We start from the raw sequence: 21,179 nt of genomic DNA, 5'->3' as shown, positions 1-21,179 counted from the left end.
ATTTATTGGTATCTAGAATGATGAGGTTCCGAAATTGTATATAAGATTTTGTCATCATTCATATGTCCAAAATAATAGACAAGAAATCAATATAACAATACGGAGGAAATACTTCAGTATACAGTAGCTGAAACAAATGATGTGCTCGAACTGATGGTGTTATCTTTCTGTTTGGGACCGGCATTAGATTAAGTAGCAGATACAAGAGAATACAAAATTTATATAAAAAAAAGATTAAAACAAATACATATTGACGATATATAATAACATAACAAAATTATGTTCGCTTTGACTGTATAGATAAATTCTCTGTCACCTTGGTACGGTTCATAGGTCCTCTAAAACAAATCGATCTCCTGATAAATCACATTTAAACACCCCAATTCAACATCGAGTATCAGTGTTATTTGTATATATCAAACTTGTAATTTAGATTTTACAATGGTGCATAGCAATGTTAACGCAGTCAAGAATGAGAGGCATTAAGGCTGATATCTTCATGTTAATAGTTCAACGGCTTTCAGCATGTCAATCTCTTTTGCGACCTAACTTTGTTATGAAGTGTCATACTGATTGGCTTTACGTCCGTTTCACTACCGAGTAGTTTGGTTATCCAGCAGACGAACATGACATATTATCTAAAGGTCACTTATATACCTAGAGTCATACGTAGCTTTATTTTTAACTATGGAGGGGCATACTGGCCTTAAACCAATATATATATATGCTTATGGCTATAGGAATGCTGAAAGTCATAGTAAAATAACCCGATAACATACTTAATCGGTACGCATGCATTACAGTATGGCCTTGTCACCGTGATGAGTAATTAAACTTTAGATAAAGTGTTCTTTCGTAACAATTAGTGTTCGTATAGAAAAACGAGACATGGTATAACCATTATTACACTTTTAATTTACAATGGTTAACATGTTCAGCACATTAATAAGATCAAAGATGTTTTGAAATGTTGACACCATGAAGTTAATTTCCTCACGATCTAGGCATATAAATGAACTTTTTTTTTTTTTCATTTCGTAGCATTCAATTGGGTCACAAAAGAGATTGACATGTTGTAATGCTGTTAAACTAAATAAGCGAAATAAACCCAAATAACATATTTGAAATTTAATGTACAGCTGGGGTATTTGAATATGAGTTATTAGGGAGTTGAAATTTAGGGTGACTAAACCATCTTTTAGGAGGCTTGTCAAATCTAAACCGAGTTTCTAAACAATCGCAAACAGAATGAAAACCATCACAAATGAATTATCTTTGTATGATGAGCAGTGATAACCAATACATAGTTGTCAATACTTTTCTCATGTACTGCTACAGTATGTGCTTATTCAAATAATAAAGATAATCTGTTTTTTTTTTTTACAAGGATTCATAATTCGACTTTACATTAATTTTAACTCTGAGTTTTTTTTTATATATAAATGAAGACCAAAAATAATACGCCAAACCTTATAATTTCAACCAAAACTAAATATTTTATGAAATTGAACAATATGGTCACCTAAACAAAGAAGTAAAAAGATGCTGTTTCAGATATAAACTATCTTCGTATCGGTTTTATTTTTGTTTCTAGCTATCACTGGTTTTTGAAGCAAGCAAATGATGAAAGTGATATTGACAACATGTGATGTATAGATGACAATAGCGAACTACAAAATCAAGAAAAAAGCACACAAAAACAGCTGTCAACACCAAAAGTATTACATACCACAAAACGGAAACTAAATACACTGTAATAAACCAGGACTGGTATTAATCATGGACATGATATCACAGTGATTATAATGGACATGAAGGCATTTATAAGTAAAAACAAACTGTCGAAATCCAACTTTCACAGCAGATGCAGCCATGATGCAGGTTATGATGAAAGTAATCTGTTTGCAACATGCGGCAAAAGCAATGACCTTATTTAGTATGACAGAAAAAAAATGATATGAAAAGTTATCAGAAAGTTTTAGGATATTGATTAAGAGTCCCAAGTCCAAAAGGAATCTATTCTATGAAGAAGTATGTAAAAGACGTTATATATTTTTCTATCAAAATTGCACATTCTGTCAAATTCGATTCAATTAAAATACACATGTAACTTCCCAATTCTTTTTTTCAATAATAGAAATAATAATAATTCTTATATTGAAAATTAAATCAAAAATGGAATTTCAATAATTCAAATTTTCTCAATAATTCAAAGTATTCTATCCAAAACCATTTTGTGACCTCTTAAATTCGATTATTCTCTCGTAAATCAAGCTGCACTTCAAACTACAGGCAATTTTCAACGGGTAGCATTCAGACACGCTGAGCCAACACTGTGTATAGTTGCAGGTTAGCGTGGTACTTACTAGTTCCCAGAAACTTTGTACCATAGAGCCCAGGTGTGACCGAGATACCTGGGTCAGCACCCTTAGCATCTTTATCAGAAGCTGGAGTGCACAATAATTTCGTAAATGAACCTGCAGGTTTAATATGTGGCTGCAAAAAGGAATTTCGAAAATATGTTATGGAATGCACTTTTAAATAAATCCTTGAGCTAAAACACTTTAAATTTTGATGTTGATCATCATTCCGTTAGATACATTATGTATATTTTAGAATATCACTTGTTTCAACATCTGACCAATTTAAAAAAGGTGTTTGAACTTAACAAATGTTAATTTTACATAAAAAATCAAAAGAAAAAAAAATCCATGTATTTTGGTCTTTATTAGAAATCAAGATTTACCTTAGGACTACGAGGTGTCAGTTCTTCGTCTACCAAAACAGGGAAATAAGTAAATGCATTTATAAATATCCTATGAGACGTACGTACTCTCAAGTCGAACAAAAATGATGTAATATGTATGAATCAGGAAGGACAAAACGATGAGCAAAAGCTTGAAAGCAGCTGATTCACATTGACTCATCAAACATAACTACTTTATACCATTATCAAAACTTAAAATGAAAACATGATAGCAATATTTAATTGAAAATGAATAAAAACACATCATTATCAAATCTATTTCAACAATACTTCGATTTCTATGCTGTTTAAGGTAGAAATAAATCTTCAAACAAACCAACCATATTTGAAATATCTTCCTGAAAATGAAATTTAGGAAAAGAAAAGTTCAGTATAGATAAAGGCATACACAAAATACAAGTTCTGAAAAAGATTAATGAAAATTAAGATAGAGAAAACCACAACCAATTTAAAGGAGGAGGTGTCATTAAGAGCTATAGTGAATACATAATTCAATCGAGTGGTTTTACTTAACCTTGGTTAACTCATTCACCCCTAAAGATAAATTTGAACCCTTCAAATTCAAAGGTTGGAATAGTTCATTATAAAAAAGGGGTGAATGAGTTAAGTAACAAAATGGCTACAAACACCCTTTGAAGTGCAGGGGTATTGGATCAACTGACAGAATATATTATCAGAAAAGAGTGACATTATAATTAAGACATTCACTCAACACCCTCAACAAACTAGAGCTGATAATGACACCATCCTCCAACATAGAGGTACCAAAGCACTATCAACGCATTACATAAGTGGATAGAGACGAGGGGCTTAGCATTACATAAGTGGATAGAGACGAGGGGCTTAGCATTACATAAGTGGATAGAGACGAGGGCTTAACACTACATCATTTTACTAGGGTTGAAGGCAGGTGTCTTTTTTTGGACCCGAAAGCCAAGCTTTCACCCGAGGATACAGGCAAACATATTACTGATGCATGGGAAAAATGAAAGATGTGCACTCCCAAAAAGATGTCTCTTTATATGAAGATCTAATCACCAAAAGTTGTCTGGTGTGCTACAAACTTTATTTCATGTGAACTCGGAAGGAAAAGGGCATATTAATGTTTTAAAATATCCATGTAAAACAACATGTTTACCTTGATAAAAGCATAGCTCATAAACATAGAGATTGATTTAGAATTGAAAAACATTTCATATACATAATAAAGTCAAAGATATTCTAAAAGTTGAATTTTCACATTAACAATGCATATCACTTCAGACTAAAAAGTTTACATAAGAAGCAAATGTTCTTTTTGTCTTAGAAATAGAACAGATATAACAGCATATACTGTGATTATTTTTTCCTGAAATTCATGAAATACATTCAGTGTTATTTATAGAGTGTAAGGAAATAAATGAATACCTGGAATTTTACCTTCATCTGTTTTCCTGTAGACAGAGAAAGAAAGAATGCACAAACAGCAAAACCACCATATCAAACAGAAATCCAATTACATTTTTTTTAAATGCACACATAATATAAGTATCATGGTAAAATCATTCAAGTTGCAAAAATAATTCATCAAATCAAAACTTTCAAGAAACAGCTTTATATCTTTAAATGTCTGTTTTGATACTATTAATATTGGAGCAAATTCTTATTGTTTAACTGGAGAAAAATGAATTGACGGTAGAACATGCATCAAACTGGAGCTTAATCATGTGATAATGATAAAAGCAAATAAAATTGATTACAACATCCTCATTTCTTAAATAAATTTATATAAAATATCAAAACTACAGCCCTTGAGCAATTATCTAACTAGAAAGCGAAGCTTTTTACTTTAAATATGGTAATCCCCTAGGTGTTTCATTCTCCTAAGTGTTTCATTCTTCTAAGGAAAGATCAAGAAAAAAAGTGAATTCATGCATTTTACATAATCTTCTTTCTACATTAATTAGCTCCTGGCATTTTCATCCATATTTTTGTTAAAGATTTGTGTATGATTAATATCATGCAGATTAAGATTATTTCCAGAACTTCATGGTAACAGAATGGAATACACTTAAGTTGTTAATAGTTTTTATCTATTGTATATGATGTTTAATGTGTCACTTGAAAAAATAATTAGCTCACAAGGGAAATAGTATCATTTTTTTTAATATAATATCCTATAAGTAATCTTACCATGCTGAGGAAAAGTTACTCAGAAACAAATATCATACTATACATGTTCGCATGCACACCATTCAAAACTCATATATAAATCACATGCTTTTCATTCTAGCTGAAATAAAATATGTCGTTAATAGCAAAAGAAGCTTTGTCTTAAACCAGCAAAACACAAGAATAAACAGGCAATGCAGTTCTGTAGAAGATGAGTGTGTGTGTGCAGTGTCGACAACGATTAGTAACCAGAGGTACAGAGGACATTGGCACATGGTTACTCAAGGAGACCATGCAGGTAGGGACCCGTGATTCAGGTGTGACAAACCAAGACCTTTCACCAACAAGATAGGGGAACAATATCGAATTCAGGTAACCATTCAAAACATCAAGATTTAGATTGGTCACTAAACTTCAGAAAAGTGTCTGGGTTCAAATTCAATGTAACTAAAAAAATATTTATGAAAATCATCTCTACCTTTTTTCCTTTTATCAATTCGAGGTTATATTTCGACCAGTAAATACATATATCTACAACATAAGCTTTGCTATTTCAAAGTCACACTGAACAAATTTAAGCAAATTCTAATCTATTGTCTATTAATACAAGACATCTAAAGTAAGTTTTAGAAGGATAATGAGTCAATGCGATGTTATATATCCCTACTATGTGTCCTTGATATTAATTTGTTATAAAACATCGACTATTCTAACTTTAACTGAAGTTTATTAAGTGCTAACAAATTGTATAAAGTAGAAACTGAAACCATGTGTTATCAACAAGCTGAACATCTACATCAGTATAACAAAATGAATAAAATTTTCCATTAATTTGAAATAAAAGAAAAATGTGTTGTTTGCCGAAAGACATCAATGACGACATTGGGTAGGGTAAGAGAGAGTAAAAATGAACGTGAAGTTTTGTTTGACCTCGGGATTTTGGACGATCGGACAGGCGACCTAGATTTCCTCCTAGAACAGTAAAAATGGAAGAAACATTAATCTTGCTTTGTCAAATTTGGAAAATATAAAGAAATCTAGTTTATCATTGCAAACAATTGAAATCATTATAAGCATTCCATACACATGCAAGAGCAAACATTCATTTCTGAACTAAAAATGCCATTTTTAACATTAAGGTGACAAGCCAGCCATTTTGAATGGTAGATATTCACACCATGCCTGAACATCATTCAGTGAGTATACTCATGCACTCATCACATCAGCAACAGTAAGTGTCCTCAGCCTTATTTACACCACGTTACTCTCCCATGTCGTGTAAACTCCATCTGCCATCATTTATAGTTACTCGAGTATCCCTGACACAAACTTTGTAATTACAACCACAGTATCTGTAACACCATTGCTTTCCATGTCATATTCTGCTGCTTCGTCAGCCTTAACTATTTCTATGTTTTTAAACTTGAAAACGAAGCAAATATATTGATTATCACATGCCAAGCTATATGTAGAATGAGACTGTACGATAAGGCTGAGAGGCCCATGGTGTTGGTGCTACTGTTGTCTAGTCACAGCCCGTATAACATCAGTTTCAACATCACAAACCTCCTCTGGTATAACATAAAGCTGTTTAATATGATTGCCATCGTACAATAAAGTTGGTTATTTAAAGCATGTTATTCTCCAATCATACATCTACAGGTATATTGGTAGGGTACACAGACCATTGTTATAATCACACTGGCTTACCTTGGAGAACGGCTTCCATTTTCCATGCTGCGCTTTTCATCCACATGTGTCATGAGGCCCTGTAGCTGGTCCATAGCTTTTTGTCTAAATTATATCAAACAATTATGGATATATATTTTTGAACATTAAATTGTGATCTTAATATTGTTTCTCTCTAGAATACCATTTATAATCAGCCAATATTTTTCATAAACAGTCTGATCTTAAACTATGACCCAGGCCGGACTACATCTTCTCAGTACATCAGCAATCATTTTATACACACGTATATTGACCATGTCTACCTATTCTGTATACTTTGGTATTCTGTGATCAGATCCACTTACCTGTTTTCTATCTCATTTTTGGAGTGTTTGAGCTGTCCCTCCAGAGTTTCGATGGCCTGGTCCTTTGTCTCAATCACCCCCATCAGTTTATGCAGTTCACCGCGCATGTCATTCAGATCAGTACCAACATCATCTAAAGATTCCTGCAAGCAAGTTATAACAGAAAAATAAATAATTTATCTCAGGTTGGTCTTCTTTATTTCCCTGAAACAAAAATGACATTTTAACATAAAATTGATTTTTACGAAACTTTCAAAGCAATCCTAATATTTAACTAAGCTTAAATAAAAGTTATTCAACATTTGAAATGTTCCTTCATCTTTATATAGAAGTTATTTAACATTTGAAAGGGTCTTAAATCATAAAAAGGAAGATTTTATAAACAGAAAGTAAAAGGCTAAATGCAAAAGGATGTCCATTCTCACGAAATGACTGAAAATTCCCACATGTGAGCAACATTTTTCATTTTTCACTACATTGTCGTCACAAAATATACTGAAAGGATCATTATTCATTGACATTGTTATAAACTGTAAAGAAATCTAATACGAAGCAGAGGTATTTTAAAGGACATGTATGGAATTAATGAATTAAATTTTGAGCACGTTCATGCACTTATGGATGTATGAATGACATAATGAATGAGGTTCAAAGGTCCATCACCAATCAGCATCATCATCAACAAGATGTTATAACACTTGGTATTACTGGCATGCAATGATACTTCATTTGAATTAGTTTCAAGGGTTATACTTCCCACACAGATTTTGTATAAAAGTCGGAGAAAACTGACAATAGTAATGTTTTTGACATTTTAGACACTTCCTAAATAGTCATAAAAGGTTTCCAATGATGATTTATCATAATTTTGCTACATTTATAAAATCATAATTTTGCACTGTAAAGTCTTGTTTTATTTTGATTAAATAATTAGAATAAATTGATATTATTATGCTAGTTGCATGACATCAGACTTGTATTGAAGGAAGTTAAAAATATATAATATGTCGGCATTGACAAATCACATTACATACAAATTGGAGTTTGGGAATCACAAACGAGTTAGTAAAACATGGACACTGTGGTAGGCATGCAGTTAAGATACCAGTTTCCTTTAAATAAATGAAGGGTCTAAACTAATCCGAAACTTCCAAAAGTAAATGGCAAATGAGTAGTCAGCTTTTGGGTTTAGCAATGCATCAAAGTTTTATTGTCAAGACAAATCACACAGTTTCTATTCTCTTAGTCATTATAAACATAAAAATAGTCATTCTGTTTAATTCATTATCACAACTCTCTGTTAAGTTTCCATCCTTTTTAAAGTGTTATTAAACTTTTGCTCCATATCTGTAATGGTAGAAATTAGTCAAGGCAATCAATTAAAAGCATCTAAAACTCGGTCCGAATAAGATTAATTACACAACTACGCCACTTATTGTAACGATGTACTATTCTATCTGTAAGATTACTTTCTGAGTAAATGTAAATGATGAATGGAGATGATTGATGGAGAGATGATTTACCAGTTAATGAAAACAACGGGACCGAAACAAGTAAAATCTAAGGATGAATTCCCGAGAAATACAGCCCACATGATACAATGCTAATGAAAAATGTATTTGAAGAAAATTATGAATTTCAGAGTAAATGAGAAAAACAGCATTTGAATTTCAATTCCAATAACATCATATTCACAAGTTAGGACTTACAATACACAATTAAACAGAGAGTTCAAAGATTCACATCAAGCCAAAATGAAATATAACATTTGCTATATATGAAATCATGTGGGTAGATGTATTCCAATGCTTCTACCTAACACCTAAGAATGTGAATGCCAGCCTAAAATATTTCAGAAATTGAATACCTGTCTATGTGAATGATGAGAGAGTTTTCTGGATCATAATAGATTCTGTATTGGTTTTCACTTAAATACGATACTTTCATCTACAATTTCTAGATTTGGTGAGAAAGTCAAATTTAAATTTTAAAATACTGACTCCTGTTATATAAGTACCAGACTTTTTAAAACAATGTGATGGCATTGCTTCATGCATGACCATATACACACGACACTAAACCTTTGATACATTGCTAAACCACTAGAGTAAGTTGTCCACAAGCTATATAACTTGAGGTGAAAAGGTTGGTGGTCTGAGGACGGACCCCCTTACTTACTCTTATTACCTGGGGACCCTTAGACTTTTCATCATCAAGTTCCTATAGCAATAAAACAGTGAAACCTTTGTACGACAAGTAACAATAAAGGACATCACAATGATGGAAGGCATTGTTAGTGATCATAATGTTTCAGTCACTACATTATTAACGGTGCTAGTACGGTGTGTACGAGGTATAAATATCAACAGTGCCAATACAATTTGTTTAATGTATCAAAAGACTGTTCTAGTCACTGTACATGATCAACAGTGCCCAAATGATAAGCGTATTTGATAAAAAAAACAACAAAAAAAAACATGCCAAATGAAGAACATATTTTGAGTTCTTTGAAATGGAACCTAAGCCTTTAGAAAAAGGGTAGCCTTATTTCTTAATATCAGGGAACCTTAGTCCTTGGAAACAGTGAACCTAAGCCCTTAGAAACAGAGCACTTAATTCCTTAGAAACAGCATAACCCAAGTCCTTGGAAACAGTGAACCTAAGCCCTTAGAAACAGAGCACTTAGTTCCTTAGAAACAGCGTAACCCAGATCCTTGGAAACAGTGAACCTAAGCCCTTAGAAACAGAACATTTAATTCCTTAGAAACAGCATAACCCAATTCCTTGGAAACAGTGAACCTAAGCCCTTAGAAACAGAGCACTTAATTCCTTAGAAACAGCGTAACCCAAGTCCTTGGAAACAGTGACTTAGAAACAGAGCACTTAATTCCTTAGAAACAGTGTAACCCAAGTCCTTGGAAACAGTGAACCTAAGCCCTTAGAAACAGTGAACAAAAGCCCTTAGAAACAGAACACTTAATTCCTTAAAAACAGCGTAACCCAAGTCCTTGGAAAGAGTGAACCTAAGCCCTTAGGAACAGAACACTTAATTCCTTAGAAACAGCGTAACCCAAGTCCTTGGAAAGAGTGAACCTAAGCCCTTAGAAACAGAGTAACCCAAGTCCTTGGAAACAGTGAACATTAGCCCTTAGAAACAGAGCACTTAATTCCTTAGAAACAGTGTAACCCAAGTACTTGGAAACAGTGAACCTAAGCCCTTAGAAACTGAGCACTTAGTTCCTTAGAAACAGCGTAACCCAAGTCCTTGGAAACAGTGAACCTTAGCCCTTAGAAACAGTGCACTTAATTCCTTAGAAACAGCGTAACCCAAGTCCTTGGAAACAGTGAACCTAAGCCCTTAGAAACAGTGAACCAAAGCCCTTAGAAACAGAACACTTAATTCCTTAGAAACAGCGTAACCCAAGTCCTTGGAAACAGTGAACCTAAGCCCTTAGAAACAGGAAACCTTAGTCCTAAGAAACTGAATAACCAAAGTCCTTAGTAACAGGGTTACCTAAGTCTTTATAAACAGGGTAACCAAAGTCCTTAGTAACAGGGTTACCTAAGTCTTTATAAACAGGGTAACCAAAACCCTTTGTAACAGGGTTACCTAAGTCTTTATAAACAGGGTAACCAAAGTCCTTAGTTACAGGGTTACCTTAGTCTTTATAAACAGGGTAACCAAAGTCCTTAGTTACAGGGTTACCTAAGTCTTTATAAACAGGGTAACCAAAGTCCTTAGTTACAGGGTTACCTAAGTCTTTATAAACAGGGTAACCAAAGCCCTTAGAGAAAGAGAACAGGGAAATTTAGTCCTTAGATACAGGGTAATTCAAGTCTATAGAAACAGGGCATCTAAAGCCTTAGAAATAGGAAACCTTATTCCTAAGAAACATGTAACGCAAGTCCTTAGTAACAGAATAACCCAAGTCCTTTGAAACAGAGTAACCCAAGTCCTTAGAAACAGAGTAACCCAAGTCCTTAGTAACAGAGTAACACAAGTCCTTAGAAACAGAGTAACCCAAGTCCTTAGAAACAGGGTAGCCCAAGTCCTTAGTAACAGAGTAGCCCAAGTCCTTAGAAACAGAGTAACCCAAGTCCTTAGTAACAGAGTAACACAAGTCCTTAGAAACAGAGTAAACCAAGTCCTTAGAAACAGAGTAACCAAAGTCCTTAGAAACAGGGTAACCCAAGTCCTTAGTAACAGAGTAACCCAAGTCCTTAGCAACAGAGTAACCCAAGTCCTTAGAAACAGGGTAACCCAAGACGCCAGATATGATCTAAATGAGTTTAATAAGAGAGTTGAGGATCAAAACCAGAATTAATCTGTACATAGATATTGAGCAGAACAACATGCATACACTACCCAGATGTGCTTCTCCATGAGCACCTGACCCAGCTATAGATCCAGATACACTGATACACGTGAGACTAGTTTAGGGTAGAGGATTGATGATTTACATAAGCATGCATGAAGATTATATGAAGAATAAAATTCAGAGTTTTGACTAAAACATGAGTGCCATAATATAATACATTTTAGGAAGTATAGGTTGTAAGCTACAAATTACATACAATGCGTCAAGACAATTTGTGCATAAATCATGTAGATTTGAATAAAAAAAATCACTACATTGAACAGGGTAGCAAAATACAGATTGTATACATTTTCCTCAATTTTACAACAGCTTTTCTTTAGTGTTGGATACACACAGAACTATTTATCTTGAGGAATACTACATTTTAATATATGATTGTTTGTAACAATCTGATAAAGTGCTTATACAGGCAATCTTTATAGGTTAACATTTATATTGCCATTTCCTGTATCACCTGAAGTTTTTCATCGAGGAGTGCCAGCTGGCCTCCTACTCCTGATGTCATCAGAGAAGTGATAATTCTTATTATTATTTTGGCCAGGAGTGCATCACGTGTCCACCGATAAAAACTGATATTGACTTGGAGTGCGTGATTTTTGTTGAAGGACTGGGTATTTCTAACAAGAGGCCCAGAGGGCCTGTATCGCTCACCTGTTTCTTTTGTTACATGCAACTGACATATAGGTAACTTAAGACCAAATTTGGTAACTAGAACACAAGACATTTTAACATCTCTTAAACGGTTTTGAAGATACTGTTGTTTGAAACTTAAAATTTTAATTTTAAAGCTTTTAACCCATATTGACCTTTGAATCCCGATTTGCACTAAAGTTGACATTTGACCTCATTACTGTAATGAAGAAAACAATTCACACAGCTGGTCTACATAACATACCTAAGTATCATGACTGGTCCAAATGGTTCTTAGGATATTGTTGTTTGAAGTTTTTAACATATTTGACCCCTGTGACCTTGAAAGAAGGTCAAGGTAATTTTAATGAGGAAACTTTATAGCACTCCATCCCAGGTACCTACTGGCTAAATATCATGACCCTAGGCCTTATGGAACTTGAGAAGGAGATTGTTAAAGCTTTTAACCAAAGTTGACATTTGACCCCCGACTAGCATTTAAAGTTGACCTTTGACCTCATTACTGTAACTGAGAAAAATATTCGAACTGCTGGTCTACATAACATACCGAAGTATCATGACTCTAGTTCAAATGGTTCTTAGGATATTGTTGTTTGAATTTTTTTCATGTTTGACCCCTGTAACCTTCAAAGCAGGTCTAGGTCTTTTTAATGAGAAAACTTTATAGCATCACATCCCAGGTACTTACTGGCCAAATATCATGACCCTGGGCCTTATGGAACTTGAGAAGAAGACTGTTAAAGCTTTTAACCAAAGTTGACATTTGACCCCAAACTAGCACTTAAAGTTGACCTTTGACCTCATAACTGTAACGAAAAAAAAATGTGCACTGCTGGTTTACATAAAATACCCAAATATCATAACTGTAGTTCAAATGGTTCTTAAGATATTGTTGTTTGAAATTTTTAACATATTTAACCGCTGTGACCTTGAAAGTAGGTCAAGGTCATTTTAATGAGGAAATTTTTAGCACTCCATCCCAGGTATGTACCTACTGGCCAAATATCATGATCCTGGGCCTTATGGAACTTGAGAAAAAGCTTGTTAAAGCTTTTAACCAAAGTTGACCTTTGACCTCATTACTGTAATTGAGGAAAATATTCGCACTGCTGGTCTTCATAACATACCCAGGTATCATGACTCTAGTTCAAATGGTTCTTAAGATATTGTTGTTTTAAATTTTTAACATATTTGACCGCTGTGACCTTGAAAGTAGGTCAAGGTCATTTTAATGAGGAAATATTTAGCACTCCATCCCAGGTACCTACTGGCTAAATATCATGACCCTAGGTCCTACAGGTCTTCAGAAGTCGTTCAAGAGAAAAAGTTGACGGACGCACGACGGACGACGCAGTTCGGCATAAGCTCACATGGCCCTTTGGGCCAGGTGAGCTAAAAATGGAATTATGACGTGTCTCCAAACAATGCACCGTCCTGCTTCCAAAGTTTTTTTGTTGTGTTTTTGTTTTCAGATTGCTTACATTACTGTTTTGAAAATAATAAAACAATTGTAGCCTTTAACTTTGGTCGCGTCCGAGGTCAATATATCTTTTCTCGGGTCGATAAATCCAGGTATGGACCTCAGCCAAAGGCTATAATTGAATAGTATTTCTTCTTCAAGGTGTACATAGGACATGTTTCTGACTTAGATGGTAGCAACATATCATAAGTGTGGAGATAAACTCTGTGATAAAGAAAGCAATAGAAAATACTGAAAATAAGATCCAATGTAAAGGGCACAGATAACTTTGGTCTCTTTATAGCTCTACTAGCACCAGACCTATCAGTCCAGCATGATTTAGACAGGGAAATCTCAACCTGAGGATAACAATGAACCGCATACACTGCGCCATCATCAGGGGTACATAAAATTTGATATTTGATGATGTTACCATGGCTACTGGTTACAACACATAAAGTTATGACATGATGGTGATGTTTTCATAGTATTAGCATCTGAGAGATGTCCCTAGGTAGGTAAGGACACTGGTTTATTTTTTCCCTAGCAAATATGGGAATGCACCTGTGAGTTGCGGGAGAAAAAGCAATTCTGATTTTGTGTATGTGTGATACCTGGCATAATCAATAAAGTCCATAAAGTTTTAAAAGAAATGTAAATATGTCACCTCAAATTTTGAATTTTAGACCAAATCATAATTATACATACAGCAATATATTTAAAAGGTGACAATTTTTTTTTATTTTTTCTAATTTCTTTCATCTGTATACAAAACCAGCACACAATTTGTAAAGAGACAAGATCTACATCAGATTTTATTGACAAATTTGCAATAACACATCTTATCTTTTCAGCATTTAGCTTTAGTTTGTAGCTAATGAAAAGATAGTTTGTCATTGTAAATATGCCATTAGAGGTAGAGATACATAATTGATATATTTTTGACAACATTACCTCTTTGAGACCTTTAATGATTCTCTCCTGCTTCAGCTTGTCAGCTTGAGTCTTAGACAGGACACCCCTCAAGTTGTCTATTTCACTCTGTAGCTGCTCCATTTCAGCACTACCTACAGGTCTGTAAATTGCCGAGTAAAACAATTTTTTCAACAAAGTCCATCAATGTTTCAGATATTTCAAGGAAATGGATATTTACAAAATCATAATATCTATGAACATTTTCTAAACTACAAATTACAGAAATACAAACACAAGTCAATGATAGGCTCAATATTTTAAAATTATTTCAATATATAATGAATCATTATTTCAACAAACAATCATAGATTTATATTCTAAAAAAAGAAATATTCTACCAGACACAATGCTACTTTGTTCAGAGAAAGAAATTCAAATACATCTGTACATATGTAAATATTTTGTAAAATATTAATTGATAACAACGAACTGTTTAATCCAAATGTGCAACACATTATTATCAGGATGTGGTTCATCACCAACAAGAAAAATACAAACAAGTCAGTATGCTCACACTTCAAAAAAGTTGTTCATTACAAAACACATGTTAAAACAGCCAGTGCAATTCCATCTAAAATTGCTCAAGGGAGATAATTTAGAAAAATAGAGAATAACGTCAAACAGGATGGAAATGTCATATTGACATCATTGTGTGAAGGAAAGATGATTGGTGTAGATCACACATAATACCTGCCGTGGCAGACTCGCAGCATCTCCCTTAAAGTTGGAAAGGAAATAGAACATACAATGTTTTATTTTTTTATTTTTTTTCACTTATTATTTACTAACCACAAAAGTTTCCTCTATACAAAGTCTACACAAAAATTACAGTGCAGGTGTGGAAAAACATTATGCATGTCCCATACCTAAGTGAAATAATTGTGAAGCCTTCTGATGCTTTTTTGAAGTGAAATGTATGAAACTTTTTAAAATGCAACAATTAATCATATTTGATTAATCATAAACCATTAAAACCAAAGTTATTCCTCGGTGCTTTTTCATTTACAAAAATACAGAATCACTGAAATCTGAACTTAGCGTTTTGTCTTTGCATGTAGTACATGTTACCAAGTTTCCTCAAAGCTGAATGATACTAATACAATGTATGTAATATACCATATAATACCAAATGACATCCTGTAGTTTGACAGATGTAGTATAGCAAGGTGATTTCACGTTGGTTTTGGGTTTCAGGATTCAGTATATGAACCAAGAGAAACCTAAGTTTGGCTGTATTGTAAGGACATTGGGTCGGTATTACCTTTCCAAATGTTTGACATCTTGCCTTTTCTGATGACATATTAATGCAGTGTTGAATTCACCAATTTATACCTACCATTAATTGCTAACCTTATTGTTACTGTTGATACAATATGATTAACCTTGCGTTACCCTCTCATTAGGACAAAAATATAACGATGGGCAGGTTTTACAATAATGATACAGGTTCATAAAATGTTGCCGACCATTGATGTCCTCTGTAACCCTGGCATACTAATCCCTGTGATCAACACCTCCTCCCTCTACACTTGTAAATTATCGACTGTGTGGCAGTGAGAACAAGATCTAACATCTTATCCTTCTTTACCAGTAAGGACTGCGTGGAAACTAGTGAGGTCCATAGTACTTTATATTGGTGGTGTTGGTCAAGGTACAATAGGGTTGTAATGGGTTTTTTCTTATTGTGTGGAGCGGTAAGCCTGCAAGATTTAGCCAAATCAAATGTTTAAAACTGAAACTTACTTTGGGTTGCTGTAATGAAATTCATATAGCATGACTGACTTGCCAACCACACAATACATTAATAAACACAACACAGTAACACACCAAGTAAACACGTTATATAACACTCCGAGTAAACCATTATAACACATCAAGTAAACACTAATACTGTATAACACTCGGAGTAAACTCTAATATAACACACTGAATAATGTCTAATACAGCACATGTCAATATTGATAATTCATTACTCAGCCACACTGACAGCATCAAGTCACCAAGTTAGTTATTACATTTCTTAATACACATCAATGATATTCTCAATCATTAATGATAGTTGTAATATACAACAATTATACATTGCTTTATTTAGTTTCCAAAAAAACTCAAAGGATCCTTATATCTGCTCTTTAACTATCTAAAGCCCCTGCTTCCTTTAAAGCTTGATGAGATAACACAATGTTACCACAAGTGGCGCAACTCTGGACAGCCTGATACCAATGTTATGCTTGGTTCCCATTATACTTTGTGCATCTACATTTTGCGTTACCCACAACCTGTTACCCTACACCATGTTAATTCTAATACTAGTCTGTAGGGCCTACCAAAAGAGGTTCCTGTCAGAGTTATTGTTCCATGTCATCTCATTGTCTTGTTTTAGGGTTCTTTAAAGAGTTATCCCCCCTCCCCACCCCAGAATGGCAGCACCTCATGGCCATGTTTTGGCAATACCATTATTTCCTCTCAGTCTTGTTTGAGCATACTTGCCAACTCTCCCTATTTGGGAGGGAGACTCCCGATTTTGAGTGTTTTTAACCAGTGACTTTACTTAACTGTTCTAAGATCTAACGATTTCATCTGAGAACAACTCAAAACATGTCATTCTAAAGGGTAATTTTGTCTCTAGGGGGTGAATATACTCATTCTATTTATGTTTTAATTTTGATCATGCAGAACCTCCCCCATTGAAATTATAAAAAGTTGGAAAGTCTGTTTTAGGGATCATTTAAGTCCACATTGACTAAGTGAGTTTAGTCAGAATTCCTCAACATTTCAGATGGCTGATTTCTTGAAACCATCTGTAAGTACAAATGTCTATTGAAAAAAATACCCCCTGAGAAGGAGCTGGACAACAAGAGTTGGTCGTACTACCTATACAGGGTACAGGTACCTGATCAGTTGTCAAACCACAACCACAATGTCTATCAATATTTCACAAGGTCAGTGTTAGGTAGCTTATGTAGCTTTACCCCCTGGGAAGGAGCTGGACAAAAACGGTTGGTCGTACTACCTATACAGGGTACAGGAACCTGATCAGTTATCAAACCACAACCACAATGTGTATCAATGTTTCACAAGGTCAGTGTTAGTTTGCTTAGGTAGCTTTACCCCCTGGGAAAGAGCTGGACAACAAGAGTTGGTCGTACTACCTATACAGGGTACAGGGACCTGATCAGTTATCAAACCACAACCACGTACAATGTCTATCAATATTTCACAAGGTCAGTGTTAGGTAGCTTAGGGAGCTTTACCCCCTGGGAAGGAGCTGGATAACAACGGTTGGTCGTACTACCTATACTGGGTACATGTACCTGATCAGTTATCAATCCACAACCACATACAATGTCTATCAATGGTTCACAAGGTCAGTGTTAGGTAGCTTAGGGAGCTTTACCACCTGGGAAGGAGCTGGACAACAACGGTTGGTCGTAATACCTTGAAACCATCTGTAAGTACAAATGTCTATTGAAAAAAATCCCCCCTGAGAAGGAGCTGGACAACAAGAGTTGGTCATACTTCCTATACAGGGTACAGGTACCTGATCACTTATCAAACCACAACCACAATGTCTATTAATGTTTCACAAGGTCAGTGTTAGGCAGCTTAGGTAGCTTTACCCCCTGGGCAGGAGCTCGACAACAACGGTTGGTCGTACTACCTATACAGGGTACAGGAACCTGATCAGTTATCAAACCACAACCACAATGTCTATTAATGTTTCACAAGGTCAGTGTTAGGCAGCTTAGGTAGCTTTACCCCCTGGGCAGGAGCTGGACAACAACGGTTGGTCGTAATACCTATACAGGGTACAGGTACCTGATCACTTATCAAACCACAACCACAATGTCTATCAATGGTTCACAAGGTCAGTGTTAGGTAGCTTATGTAGCTTTACCCCCTGTGAAGGAGCTGGACAACAACGGTTGGTCGTACTACCTATACAGGGTACATGTACCTGATCAGTTATCAAACCACAACCACATACAATGTCTATCAATATTTCACAAGGCCAGTGTTAGGTAGCTTAGGTAGCTTTACCCCCTGGGAAGGAGCTGGACAACAACGGTTGGTCGTAATACCTATACAGGGTACAGGTACCTGATCAGTTATTAAACCACAACCACAATGTCTACCAATGTTTCACGAGGTCAGTGTTAGGTAGCTTATAGGTAGCTTTACCCCCTGGGAAGGAGCTGGACAACAACGGTTGGTCGTATTACCTATACAGGGTACAGGTACCTGATCAGTTATCAAACCACAATGTCTATCAATGTCTATCAATGTTTCACAAGGTCAGTGTTAGGTAACTATAACCCCTGGGAAGGAGCTGGACATCAACGGTTGGTCTTACTACCTATACAGGGTACAGGTACCTGATCAGTTATCAAACCACAACCACATACAATTTCTATCAATGTTTCACAAGGTCAGTGTTAGGTAGCTTTCAATGATATACCCCATCTTTCACCAAAAACTTTCCATCTAGTTTTATGTATGTAATATCCACATATATGTATATGCTTAAATGTACATGTATTATTACATAAAAAGCCAAAAATCATTCTCAGCAGACAGAACTGAACCATGCTCAGGGTTATGAATTAATGATTTTGTTACTCCATTCTACAGCCAGTCAATAAGTGGTTAACACATGCACCAGTTCTAAAACAGACACGTGTACATTTGAAATCTGTTTTTCTCACCGTAACATTGCCTTTTGGCTCTCTAACATAATTATTCTGCAGAGAAAATTCATAAATCAGTTATAATACTACTACATTCAATGTTTCAGAGGAATATTTTTAATGATGGAATCGGTATCAAATTCTGAAATAGGGTGACATAGAGTCTGTTGATGAAGCATAACATTCGCTACAACTTACTGTTGACTGATGTCAAAACAAATACCTAGCTTTCTCTCCAACAATTGGTCAGTTAGTTCCAGAAATACATAGTCAAACCTCAATATAAAGAAAAACTTTCATACTCATTAACAAAAGTATACAGCACAACCTTTTGGAGTCTCCAACTAGACTTTCTGTTAGGTTTAATCTCACACAGCCAAAGACAGGCTAGCTGAATAACATTCCGTCTTCACTTGCTGTTATAATCAGACTTAAAGCAATTTCCAACAATAGCGAACTCCCCCTGCCCCGTAACTGTTGTAATCAGATGAGATACATAGAAATTCCGATTAAAAGTGACCTCCCCTGCCACTTACAGAGTTAATCAGATATAAGAGCAATCCTTATCAAGAGTTACCTCCCTTGCTATTTACAGCTGTAATCAGATATATAGAAATCCCTATCAATCAGGCTCTTTCCTTGCTACATAAAAATGTAATTAGATAAATAGAAATCTCTATCAAGAGTGACTTCCCTGCAACTTCCAGTTGTAATCAGATATGTAGAAAAGTCCCAAAAGACCAGAGAGACCTGATCCACCACTTACTGTTTCTCTGCCTCCTCTAGCTCCTTCCTCAGATGGACAATCTCGTGCTGCAGATCCTCTACGACCTCATCCAGCCGTTTCTTACTGCCTTCCACCAGTAGTAGAGACCCATTGATCAACGCTACCTGCCTCTCCAGTCCCTCCTTTTCACGCTCCAACTTACGCACCCTATCCTTCTCTGTAAACATTAGAAAATATAATAGTTTGCATCATCTACATCTATCTAAACTTATTCTTTTGACATTGAACATATATAACCATTTAATCTTAATGGGATTTATTAGTCTCAATTCTAGGTGCATTATCTATTTCCCATGGTTTTTCAACTATGCATCAAATTAAGTGTTTAGCTTTAAAATGTATTGTTTTAGCTCTGGTCATGTAACAAACTTTGAGTATATTTCTTTTTCATAAATGATTGAGATCAACATCAAGGTTTTACTGAGTCATAAATACTTTGCTGATAAATTAATACCTAGCATACTGAATTATCTTTTATAAGCTTACAACAGGAATACTGCAGGTAAAGAACTGTAGACACTGTCATAGGCCAGGTAATACGAAACATACTGTTCCTTACTTCACTTAACACATAAATAAAGCTCAGTGCACTTAATAACTTAAATTGTATTTCAAACAAATTCTGTGCAACTATAGGAATCACTTTGTTTTGCCAATATTGCAAATCATTGTAAAACAAAAATGATTAAAACCCATCAACGGGCCATAACTATGTATTGCCTTCCCAAGGTACATAAAAAGTATTTTTTGTTAACCTTGGTGAAGTAGCAAGGATGTTATGCTATATTGATAAACTTTGATAGCTAAAAAGATCAAAGGGACATAACTCTGTATAAATTTGACACAATATAAGTACAGAATGCGACAATAACTATTTTGGTGAAATAACAGAGGAAGCTATATTGGGACAAATTATTGTTGACGCCCAGTCATCCACTCAGCCAAACAAAACTGCAATGATACCATGATATCTCCCATTATATCTGTGCATATAAAAAAAAAATCTCCCTCAAATTTTAACGGAAGGAACTCAGCAGACGGTATTGCTTACCATCTTGTACGATCTGTCCGTCTGGGCCATAGTCATCGACATACTGTTCGTGTCGTTCCTGCAGGCTCTGATTCTCCCTACTCATCCGCTCCAATTCCCTTTGTAGATTTTCCTTCTCGTCCTCCACCCTAAAAATGCATACCAGTGTTCATTTGTGCTATTCCATAAATCTAAAACATTCAACATGGTTTTATTTATGGTCCTATAACACACTACCAAGCTTTATTATGTTTGT

The 21,179-nt window shown here is 34.9% G+C and overlaps 1 protein-coding gene across 26 annotated transcripts in view; it reads right to left on the bottom strand.

Annotated features, from left to right (window-relative positions):
* Positions 1-21,179, bottom strand: part of LOC110455044 (myosin-9-like) — a 101,544-nt gene that overhangs the window by 12,653 nt on the left and 67,712 nt on the right. For 18 of the 26 annotated variants that reach the window (XM_021504940.1, XM_021504950.1, XM_021504952.1 and 15 more), the window contains 11 exons: positions 20,945-21,072; positions 19,873-20,050; positions 19,125-19,160; positions 14,398-14,518; positions 9,133-9,174; positions 6,955-7,097; positions 6,629-6,712; positions 5,849-5,890; positions 4,175-4,200; positions 2,747-2,775; positions 2,367-2,496 (listed from right to left, as the gene is read on the bottom strand). In XM_021504940.1, the coding sequence (XP_021360615.1) occupies positions 2,367-2,496; positions 2,747-2,775; positions 4,175-4,200; positions 5,849-5,890; positions 6,629-6,712; positions 6,955-7,097; positions 9,133-9,174; positions 14,398-14,518; positions 19,125-19,160; positions 19,873-20,050; positions 20,945-21,072 (959 nt within the window). Of the gene's footprint in view, positions 1-2,366; positions 2,497-2,746; positions 2,776-4,174; positions 4,201-5,848; positions 5,891-6,628; positions 6,713-6,954; positions 7,098-9,132; positions 9,175-14,397; positions 14,519-15,108; positions 15,136-19,124; positions 19,161-19,872; positions 20,051-20,944; positions 21,073-21,179 lie in introns of all 26 variants that reach the window. The other 8 variants (XM_021504942.1, XM_021504965.1, XM_021504944.1 and 5 more) reach the window with 6 other exon arrangements.

Source organism: Mizuhopecten yessoensis, unplaced genomic scaffold (genome assembly GCF_002113885.1).
Source record: "Mizuhopecten yessoensis strain PY_sf001 unplaced genomic scaffold, ASM211388v2 scaffold8123, whole genome shotgun sequence".
Taxonomy (NCBI): domain Eukaryota; kingdom Metazoa; phylum Mollusca; class Bivalvia; order Pectinida; family Pectinidae; genus Mizuhopecten; species Mizuhopecten yessoensis.
The sequence above is the reverse complement of the archived record's forward strand: the minus strand, read 5'-3'. Positions and strand labels throughout refer to the sequence as shown.